Below are 11687 nucleotides of genomic sequence, written 5' to 3'. Positions count from 1 at the left end.
TGGTCAAATCTAATACATTAATAGTGAAAAAAGTCCAACGTCTCGGGGTATAATTCAGAAGATTCTCTCTTCTTTGAAGTAATTGTTGCTACATTACATGGGCTGTTACGCTCTCTCCTCCCCTCTGATCCCCTCCCCTCTCCTCTAAGGTCTTAAAATCTTTTGGTCACTTAGGCTGTTCTATTGTCTTTTCCTTTGTTTCTTCTTCAAATTATACGGAGTACATTTCCATTCCTTAGTCACCACTGTGAGCTAAGAAGATCAGCGAGCTATAAAGCTCAACCAGAAAGAAGTAGCAGTGCTAACAGATTGAACAATCGAATTCACCCAAATCATGATACTCTCTTTCTTCACCATGTTTAAAAATCAAAATGCAACAAATTGCCTGCTACCATTTTTATTTGCGAGAGATCTTGAATCTCTCTATATGAAGCTATTATGACTATACAAGTCATACAACCTTGCCTCATTATGTATGAAAGAGGCAGACTCATAGTCAGCACCTAGTCTGATGTAGTATTACATAATTGTGTATTACAAACTTTGACAGCTTCAGTTCTACAATCATATAGCTTAAGGTCGAAACTGACCTAAATGACTAAAAAAAAGGAAAAAAAAAAAAAAACCACTAGTGAATTACTCACAAATAAATAGCACATCAGTAACCATTACTCTCTCTAGTCTCTACTTGACCAACATATAATTCTAATTCAGTAATTTGTATAAATGAGGGCATGTTTCAGGCACGTAAACTTTTATCTAGCCGACTTAAATCTTTGCAACTTAACTTTAGATAGCAGTGCAAGGTGAAGTAAGGACATGAAAACAATTCGTTGAGTAGGCAGTATGGTTTAATTAATACCAAAAAAACAAAGCTCATCTTTACATCAAAACACTACCAAAAAGTCATAGGACTCGTAATGAAGCAAAACCTGCATTTCACTAATTTCACTTTGTATTCCTACTAGTATCCTGGATATATCTCACTTATCAAAAACCAAAACAACAAATCGAAAAAGAAAAAAAAAAGAAAAAAATCATATACGAAGTAACTAGAAAGAACAGTTACCATACCTTCACCAGTTCCTTTACCATACGATAAATATAGAAGTTCTGCACCTGGGAAAATCCGTATGCAGTGCAGTTCTAGAATTGCCCAAAACCACCAAGCATATCAGATCTTTAATATTTCTTCCATCTATTTGAGATGTTCTACAACTGACTGAGGTGGGATAAATTTTTTTCTTGTTTCTTTTCCCATTGTAAAATATATGTTCACAGGCAGAGATACATAGACTCTAGAGTAATGCCGCAAGCTAAAGGACTAGTCTCACCAAAATCTGTGATATTTTCATCCTTCAAACAATGAGGGTAAGATTAAATTACATTCTCTTTTCTACAACTACTATATTCCAATAATAACAATTTGAAAGCTCCCCAAATCAAGAAGCTGTTGTGATCCACTCATCACCTTGTAGAAAATTCTGTACAGAAAAGGTGGAGATGTGTTCGGCAGGAATTTGTCTACTCCAAGGAACTCTGTTAGACAAATCAGCACCAGGACCGGTATTTCCAACCTCCCCGTAGTAGAGAGTAGACAATGCAAAATCTCCAGACCATGGAAGCCAGCCAGCAGGGGTGATGAGAGCTTCCATGTTGCTGTTGATGTAAACTGTCCGAGAATACATCTTCCATGGCCTCCCTAAGTAATTCTTGTGCTTGCTAGGCTTACTGTGGTAAAGTTTCATGTACTCCTCTGTTCCGTTAATGTGGCAACCCAGAAAGGCAAACCCTGTGGTTTGCGCTGGGTCTGTTCTTCCATGGGCAGATATAGCATTGGTCTCGCCACTCGCAGGTTTAAGTTGGCGAGGACGGACTAGAATGGTACAGTCCTGGAAGATGGCAGCTGCATTGCCAAAGATAAAGTCGACATTTCCTTCAATCCGGCATGATTTGAAGAGCTGTCGGAGGGCATGGACATATATGGTGTCCTGGTTACCAAGGAATTCACAGTTTTCAACGAAAGAGAAGTCACTGTCTGAACGGAAGGCTACAGCTTGATGAGCATCTGGTCCTGCCGTATTTTGAATAGTAAGACCACTGGCCATGAATCCATCACCAAGGACACCTGCAGTAAGAACACATCAGTTCATGCTCCCATTTGAAAAAGGATGCAAAAATTCAACATATTACTCTTGCAGCTTCACATACACAAAAGCATAATGAGTACACATAATTACATAAATGAATAGGAAAACACGATAAAGCCAGATTTTCAATATGTACCAAGGATCTGTATTCTGTAATCATCATCAGACATATACAAGACAAACCACTAATTCAAGATCATTGATGCTTCAGAAATAAGCATTTGCAAACAAACAATCCATGCATGGGCCTACAATGTTGTAAATGAGTATATATGAATGCTTCAACAATGATCATTAACATTATTTGCCTAGCCATATACTCTAGTTCAGCCCAGCTACCCATTACTCAGGTTAGATATTTAAGGAGACAGGACATGTGAAGTTTCCTTGCTACTACACACTAGTACTGAGTATCAATGAATTTGGGCCAGTGACTATTTATCACATTCCACATCAAGATGGTGACACTAACAGCATCAAAATTTGGTACCACTCCCCAATCTAAGGTAGTATAACTTAATCAAGTGCAACTTATCAAACAATTGCGTACCAGATTCCTAAAGCTAAATTAGTATATCACTTAAATAGCCATGATTGTTTTTTCAATGAATGCCCATAACTTCCAAATAGGAGACCAAATTCAGATAAATACTCAGTTTATTCAGCCCAATTTAAATAATTACCAAGTCTTTACTTTGACGTGGCTAAAAGTGTTAGACAAGGGCACATGTCCAAGTGTTATGCTGTGCCAATATCCGAGTGTCATAAATCCAATACATATATTTTAGGTGAAACGAAGAGTCAATACATAGTTCAACATCAAAATATTCAAAACTACTCTACATACAGTAATTAAAATTAGATGCAAATTCTTACCCAAACAAATAGAGAAGACAAGAAGTCAAGAACTCTAAAAAGTCTAGAACACCTTTTAACCTAACAACACCAACATCAATGCATGCATAATTAGAAAATCATCAACTTAAGCCCCATAATAATACTAGAATAATCAACTCACCGACAGTAGCAGTATTATAGGTGGTGATCCCCTGTATCCCAGTGCTTAAAGAACCAGTAATGACAGTTTTACCCATGCCATCCCCCAAAAACACCAAATTCTTTTTATTAAAAGGCACCCTCACTATCTCATCATAAACCCCTTCCTTTATCTTGATCACATACTTCTTCCCTCCGTCCACATTCTCCGGCGCCCCATCTACCGCGTCCTGCAACTTCTCGTACTGACACCCTCCTCCAGCACACACCGTCGCATCCGCCTCCTTAAAAGAACTCGACAACGACCCGAACTTCAGAGTTCCCGACTCCGACCCCGACACAACAGGCTCCCAGAACCCATCCCTCTCGGTACGAGGTGGGGTCCATGAGGCCGGGTCAGGCCCTAGCGCGTCCAGTGCACGCAGCATGCTGAGCGCGTTGCTGGTTGATGTGATCAAGATGGTGTCGAAAAACGACATTGTCCCGTTCACTGCGGCTGAATCATTGACGTACTTCAGACCTGTAAAGCATCATTTGTTACAACCTTATATCAACATCAACTATAATATCTTACGCATTAAACAACATTGTTAAAAGCCGCTAACTATTACAAACACTCAACCATCCAATAGTATCATCCACAATACTATTACATACTACTTAAACATTTCTCGCAACTTTGATCATTCATATCTTTAATTATTTATACTAAATAATACTATGTAACTATAAATACTTTGTTCATTAGTTGCGACATTTAGAAATTTGTACTATCCATGTTATTCCATTTGACCACCTCGTTGATATTTAAATCAATCAATCAATCAATCAAAGCCTTAATCCCAAAAGTGGGGTCGGCTAACATGAACCAAATATGATTATTCCGTGTAGTCATCAACATAAATCTTTCTCCTCCATCCCTTACGATCCAAAACTTCATCCTCACGTAAATCCATGCACTTCATATCCTTCCTCACTCCTTCCAACCAAGTCATTTTTGGTCTCCCTCTTCCTCGTTTAATCCCTCCATGATCCCACTCTTCCACTCTTCGCACCGGTGCACCCACGGGTCTCCGTCTTACATGTCCAAACCAACGCAGACGATTTTCCCTTAATTTATCTGCAATGTCTGCCACACCTACTTTCTTGCGAATAACCTCATTTCTGATTCTATCTCTTAAAGTGTTTCCACACATCCACCTTAACATGCGCATTTCCGTAACCTCCATCTTTTTAATATGCTCTTTCTTAGAAGCCCAACATTCTGTACCATAGAGCAACACTGGTCTTATGGCAGTCCTGTAGAATTTTCCCTTCAACTGTAGGGGAATGCTGCGGTCGCATAACACTCCCGTGGCCGCTCTCCATTTAAGCCACCCTGACTTAATTCTGTGGGTTACGTCTTGATCAATGTCACCATTCTTCTGGATGATCGACCCAAGATACTTAAAACATTCACTCATGGTCAAATCCTTTCCATCCAAACTCACCACTTCATTGCTTGTCCCCCTCTGATTGCCAAAACGACATACCAAATATTCAGTCTTACTCCGACTTAGCTTAAACCCTCTAGATTCCAACCTTTGCCTCCATTGCTCCAACTTAACATTAACCCCGTCCTTAGTCTCATCCACCAAAACGATATCATCCGCGAACAACATACACCATGGAACCTCATCTTGAAATGGTCTAGTTAATTCATCTAGAACCGTTGCAAAAAGAAAAGGGCTTAATGCAGACCCTTGATGCAATCCGATTGTAATAGGGAAATCTTTTGTCAACCCTCCGCATGTCCTCACATTTGTTGACACATCCCGATACATATCCTTAACTAGGTCTACATACCTTCGTGGGATACCTTTCTTCAACATTGCCCACCAAAGTATCTCTCTTGGCACCTTGTCATATGCCTTCTCTAAATCAATAAAGACCATATGAAGATCTTTCTTCTTTACCCTATAAAACTCCATCATTTGTCTTATCAAATGGATTGCCTCCATAGTAGATCTCCCAGACATAAAACCAAATTGGTTATCTGAAATGCTTGTGTATGCCCTCAACCTTTGTTCAATCACCCTTTCCCACAGCTTCATAGTGTGGCTCATAAGCTTAATTCCTCGGTAGTTAGAACAATCTTGAGCGTCTCCTTTGTTTTTATAAACCGGGACCAAGGTGCTCTTCCTCCAATCTTGTGGGATCCTTGTAGCCGTCCATATCTTGTTGAAAAGGTTTGTTAACCAATCAATACCAATCTTACCCAAACACCTCCACACCTCTATCGGTACCCCATCAGGGCCAACCGCCTTCTTAGGTTTCAACTTCCTCAGTGCAATCTCCACCTCTACTCTCCTAATCCTTCGCACATACTCCATGTTGATTTCTTCATCACTCACAGAGGTATCTCCTATCACAACTCCATTACTTCCATTAAATAATTCATCGAAGTACCCCTTCCACTTGTCCTTGATGTCCTCCTCTTGCACTAGGACCATTTGGTTCTTATCTTTGACACACTTCACCATGCCAATATCCTTCCTTGCCTCTTGTCTTCTCTTTGCCATCTTATAAATGATCCTTTCTCCCTCCTTGGAATCAAGTTTTTCATAAACCTCCTGATATGCCTTTTCTTTCGCTTGACGAACAGCTGCCTTTGCCTTACTCTTAGCCTCCTTATACGCTGCAAAGGTTTCATCACTCCTACATTTTCCTAAGGCTTGATAGCATTCCCTTTTTTGATATTTAAATATTTAGCAAAAATAGAGGCAATGTTACATTTCTCTCAATTTATATTTCAACCATCCCAATTTTTTATTACAAATGGTAAAATCTATAGAAAAATTTGAGAAAATACAAGTTTATTGATAAACAAACTGTTAATGATATTAACTATGCAAACCTTTGACCATTTATTTATAAGTTTGTCATTTGATACGAGTAATAAATAAATTTGACAAAATTGATACACAGCAAGAATTAAATGTATAATGAGACGTAATTGAATTACCTGACCAACAGTCATATTGATAAGAAAGCGCAGCGCTACCCCATGCACGTGCGTCCCTAAGCTTCCCACGTGCCAAAGCATCCTCCGCAGCAGAGCTCCGAGCCTGAGAATTCCCCAAAACCTCAAGACAAGTTTGGGCGGCACGTGAGCGGTTAGGATTATGACCCGAAGCGTCTAGAATCTCCTGGACCATAGCCTGACCCGTTTTAAGATTCTGGGTCGAAACCTGAAACGCCAACTGAATAATCCCAGCCGGGGTCGGATCCTTTAAAGCCCGAACCGTTAACATGGATTGACACGCATCAGGAAACCGGGTCGCCCGACAAGCCTGGCGGATTGAAGGTTGAATGTCGGAGAATTTAACACGGGGGTTGTGAGGGTGGCAGTTGGCGGAGGAGAGGGAGGAGAGAGATAGAAAGAGGAGGAAGAAAAGAGAGGAAGCCATTGAAAGGAGGAGAAAGAGTATTTTCTTGTAATTGTTATTGTTGGTGTTGTTATTTGGGTGGGGTTTAAAATGGGGGTAAGAATTGTGAAATGGGTTGGCATTTATAGAATTTCTGGTAAAACGAGTTGTCATTTATGAACAAAACTAAGTGAGAGAAATAAGGCAGATTTGGAAGGGTGTGAGATTGGAATATGATTAGGAAAATAAAAAAATGGGTTGATTAGATTAGATTAGATATAATATGATTATGATTATGATTATGATTATGATTTGATTAAGGGGGTTATGTATGTGGGTGGTAATTAAGGTGGATTTGAGTGGGGATTAATGGGAAGTGACTAGTGAGTGTGAAGAAGTATGGGGAGGGGGGATTGTGGAGTACAGAGTGTTGGATATTTTTAAAACTGTTGGAGTCACGGGATGAGAGACAATGGGAATGGGGGGAATGAAGTAAGCGATCACGGGAGTGGGAGGAGATGGAATGGGAGTACTGATAGGAGTACTAATTTTTGTTTTTGTTATTGTGATGGTGGTGTTTGTTTGTTGTATGTCGTTTGATTGTTAGATTCAATAAATGGGGGAGGGGGGACCATCATTTGTAATCGGGGTGCGCTTGCTCAGCATAAACATAACTGCATTTAGGCTTAGATCCGTCTTGCAGAGTTGCAGCATCTTTTCGCTAGTAAAATATTGGTTTAGATCATCTTTTGTGCTAACTTACATCCCAATTTGGCTATTACTCCGATTTTATAAAAATAATTGTAGTGGTTTGATTTTCGCATTTCTTTTAGTGAAAATGAAATCAATCCGTCCTGCTACATTTGAATTATAATTATAATAGTATACTAGGTTAGTTCCCGTGTTATGCACCGTAATCTTCAATAATCATTACTAAACTATCATTATAAATTAGTTTTTTAAACAAAAAAATTCCAAAATTATAGTTGACAAATTTTGAGCAAAATAAAAGATTGTGGAAGATATGTTAGATATTAACTAATGTAGAAAGTGAGCATAATTATGTTCAGTTTATTTTTTTTTTTTTTTTTTTTTTTTGGTATATAAATATTTGTGTTAAAGATATGTCAAACCTTTTATATTTTAAGTGATTGTATTGTATGGAGTATAAGGTTAGGGAATTTTTGTAAATAAGATTTGTTTCTTTAATAGAATTTTATTCAAAAAAAAAAAAATTAAAGACACACTAAAAAATGACGTGTGTCATTACTGGTGTGTCTTTTAGTATATAGTTATTGATCGTTATGTATGTGAAGTTTTAATTTGTCAATTATTATGGGATAGAGAGAGTAGTTCATTAATCTAGGAGAAGTGTTCGAGAGTACATATAAGGAAATTTCTAATAGATAATAATTAAGCCAAACTTATTTTTCTACACCGAAAGACATTAACTTAGTGAGGGGATGAACAACTACGATGCCCTCCCTTTTAACACGAGATCAAGAGAGCGAATTAAAATTACAACTAATGCACCTCCACTTTCACTCAATTTCATATTTCATAATTAAGGAATAAATAGTCAAGTTGGGCCTTGTTATATCCGTTTCAATTTATAGGGGTGGCCAAACCGGTTATCCAATGTGTTCCAATCCGAAAAATTGAATAAAATTCCATCCAAATTCAAACCGAAAATCCTATCATATTCGACCTTTAAAAAACGTATCGGGCATTTGGTATTAAAGGATATTTTGGATATTTGAAATTTTTTAAATAGGTGGTTGTCCAATATTTTAATTAATAAAATTAAAATCAGAATTTTGAAAAACTTTAATCTGAATTGATCCAAAGGTGATCCAAAATTTCCCAAAAAAAAAAAAACATACTGGATATTCTGAATTTCGGATCAGATCAACCAAATCATGGACTAGGTTATATGAATTAGATTTTTTGCCTACTCCTATCAATTTATGACTTGCATAAGAGCATCTCCAATGGTTTACAAAAAGGACCTGCTTGCAAATTAAATTAAATTGTAAGCATGTAGCTTACCATTGGAGTGACAATATTGATGTAGCTACATCAAGCAACATTGCTCAAACAAGCTATGTTGCTTGATTTTTCAAAGAACACTTCATCCACTTATATTATGACATGTGTATAATTAAAATTATTTAATTTATTTACTTATTTTTTCAAGCTACAACATTCTATTGCTCACCATTAGAGCACCTTGTAGCTTAATAATATACTAGCTCAAAATTTTGATGTATCAAGGTAAGCAACAAGCCCTTGTAGCTTACCATTGGAGACGCTCTTAATTTTTTTAATATTACACATTTACAATTACAATTTAAATGATTAAAATTATACATTGACAAATGTTAGATGAGAAGTGTTGCAACTACTAAAAAAAAAAAATCTTAGTGCCTAACCCCTCTTTTATAAAAAAAAATAAATAAAAAAAAACCTAATAATATTTTTAGAGTATATGTAACATATGGTGAAAGTATTTGAAAGGGAAAAACAAGTGCTAACTAATTTGTGATTACCCACCATTAACAATAATGAGGAACATTTAGCCAAGCATTCGAGTTTGAACACTAGTAGAAAAAACTAAATAGGCAGCCCCAAATGGCAAGCAGTTATTGAATTCCGCTTCTAAAAACACAAAAAAATAAAAATAAATCTTAAACAAGTAAATGACAAACGGTTTTGGATGAACTGCTTGCAAAATTATAAATGGCAAGCGGTTTGGACATCGAACCGCTTGCCATTTGCAAAAAAAAACCTAAAAGCGCGGTACATACACCTTCTTTACTTCTCACGCGTCTTTTTTTTCTTCTTCTCTCTCGTCTCAGCTCCATTTCTCATGCCCTTCATTTCTCACGCTCCATCTCCTTCTCTCTCCTCTCTCTATCTCACGTCCTCTTTATATCTCCTTCCCTCTCTTTGTTCTTTCTCCTCTTACCACCGAGCAACACCAACCCACCACTGAGCAAATACCCACATCAACACCCCTCAATTTCTCCCATCTGATAGATATCAGTTTCGAGGTCGTTGAAAGCTTCAATTTCAGCGTGTCGATGCTGGAGTTCTAGAGTATCTCGTTGCTGAGGTATTTCGTTTTCTCTCTTTTTTGTGATTTTTGGTTCACCGCTTAGATCTTGTTTTTTGAAAGTTTTTGGAATTGATTTTGAGGTTTCGAATTTGCTAAAGTTTTGTTAATTGATTTTGATATGATTTTTTTGGGTTGTTGCGTGGTTTGCGATTCAGATTTGTGCTGCTGAGTTATTATTATTATTATTATTATTATTATTATTATTATTATTATTATTATTATTATTATTATTATTATTTTTAGATTTGAATAATATTGAATGTTGGTTCAAATGTTCACTTGAGATTTCACTTGGGTTTTGGCTATTTGTGGTGTAGATCTATCGATTTTAATTTGTTTTGTTTTGAGGTTAATTTTAGACTTGTTTTTGTTTTGAGGTCGATTTGTTTGTTACGCTTGTCGTATCCCCACCAAAGGTACTAGCGCCATGGCCATCTTCCTCACCACTTTCGATGCTTTCTCTTGGGTTATGTACCTGGTTGGCGAGGCTAACTAAAAAGAAGAGGTATTCTCTCTTTTTCTTTTGTTCAAACCTAGATGTGGAATCGATTAATAGCTTATATGGTTTGTAAAATTGTAATAAGTAAATTATGTGACTTTAAATGTTGAATTGAGTTTGAATTGATAATATGCTTATTTATGATGTTGGTGGTATAATTGAGTTGGCGAAAATTGAGCAATACATTAAATGTGGAAGTGTGCTTTCTTCTAGTGTAGTTTCAGGAAAGTTAATTTCAGATGCTGTTTATATGTATGATGATGTTCAGCTATATGAAGTTGGCGACAATATTTCAGTTGGGTGTGAGGTTTAATTTGGATTCTCTATTCTCTACCGCTTGCCATTTAGTTTTTTCTACTAGTGGAAGGAAAACAATGAGAGATTTTACCATGGAAAACTCAAGATATATATAGGAGGAAAACTGTAACATCAATTCATTATTGATATGTCCAATTTATATAGTGTTTTACCCCCGTCCCGTGGTCATAATTAGTGGTGTTTTTGGCTCTTTAGAGCCACTTTTATTACTAATTTGTGTTTTCTAGTGTTTTTGTAGTTTTGCTTGAGTTTTGTAGGAAATTGCACATTTGGAGCGTTTTCCGGGTTTTTTCACGAAGCAACTACGAGCATTAGGAGGACACGACCGTCTTTGAAGCCCAGGACCGGTTAGAGCCGGTGATTAAGGGCTCGGTATGTGATACCGGGGCATATGGATCGAGTATTCAAGACCCGAAGAGGAAATCCGGATTGGGCCGAAGAATCGAGCCCAATCGAAGTCCAAGCCTCGAAGAAGAAGCCGGGCCCGATCGGGCAACCTTGCGCCCGATCGGGCGGGCGCGCACAAAGAAGCAGCACCAAGAAGGCGCGCCCGATCGGGTGAGCGTAAGCTCGATCGGGCGCAGCGCGTCAGGAAGGGCGAAAGAAAAAAAGGCGGGCCCGATCGGGCGCGTGTTTTTTAGAGGACCTGATTGTCGAGATTGTTAGTTTTCAATTAGGATTTGTTTTAGGGATGTTTAAGTACGATTTTTGGACGTAATTTTGATTACCCTCTCTTTGAGATTTTCTCTCTACTTAGAATATTTTCTCTCTCTAAAATTCTCTCAACTTTGTTCTTAACTCCATTCCTTAATCCATATTTCTTTTGGTAACAATTTCTTCTCTTTTAATTTTAGTTATTTTCTTTAATCCTTTCATCATGTCTTGCTTTATTGTTTTGATTAGTTTAGATTTAATTATGTTTGAGTAGTTTCATTTCTAGGGTTTCTGGGGATCTAATAAATAATATGAAGGGGTAATTTGTGATTGTTGATTATTAATGCTTGATTGATTTCCTATTGATTGATTTAATGCTATGCAATTAGGTTTGGCCAGCTTTAATTGTATGAGTTTAGCAATATTAATTCGAGATTCGACATATGAGAATTGATGTTTAGGCTTAGTTTCAATAGGCGGACTAATTTATAAATGGTTAAGTTGAGATTCGAGAGATGAGATTTAATACCGGTAAATTAAGTTTG

General features: G+C 37.3%; 1 protein-coding gene and 1 long non-coding RNA gene across 2 annotated transcripts; one reads left to right on the top strand and one right to left on the bottom strand.

The window, feature by feature from the left end:
• Positions 1-481: 481 nt before the first annotated feature.
• Positions 482-7115, bottom strand: LOC145590930 (putative pectinesterase/pectinesterase inhibitor 51). Its single transcript, XM_081647317.1, has 3 exons — positions 6151-7115; positions 3169-3666; positions 482-2128 (listed from the first exon to the last, which is right to left on the bottom strand). Exons 1-3 carry the CDS (start codon positions 6725-6727, stop codon positions 1443-1445), a joined length of 1761 nt encoding a protein of 586 aa, XP_081503443.1. The 5' UTR covers positions 6728-7115; the 3' UTR covers positions 482-1442.
• Positions 7116-9361: 2246 nt separating this feature from the next.
• LOC145590929 (uncharacterized) lies at positions 9362-11321 on the top strand. Its single transcript, XR_014102210.1, has 2 exons — positions 9362-9668; positions 10049-11321. It is a non-coding gene; the product is annotated as an uncharacterized LOC145590929 (long non-coding RNA).
• The last annotated feature ends 366 nt before the right edge of the window (positions 11322-11687 follow it).

This window comes from Chenopodium album, chromosome 18, assembly GCF_948465745.1.
Source record: "Chenopodium album chromosome 18, dcCheAlbu1.1, whole genome shotgun sequence".
Classification (NCBI taxonomy): Eukaryota; Viridiplantae; Streptophyta; class Magnoliopsida; order Caryophyllales; family Amaranthaceae; genus Chenopodium; species Chenopodium album.
The sequence above is the reverse complement of the archived record's forward strand: the minus strand, read 5'-3'. Positions and strand labels throughout refer to the sequence as shown.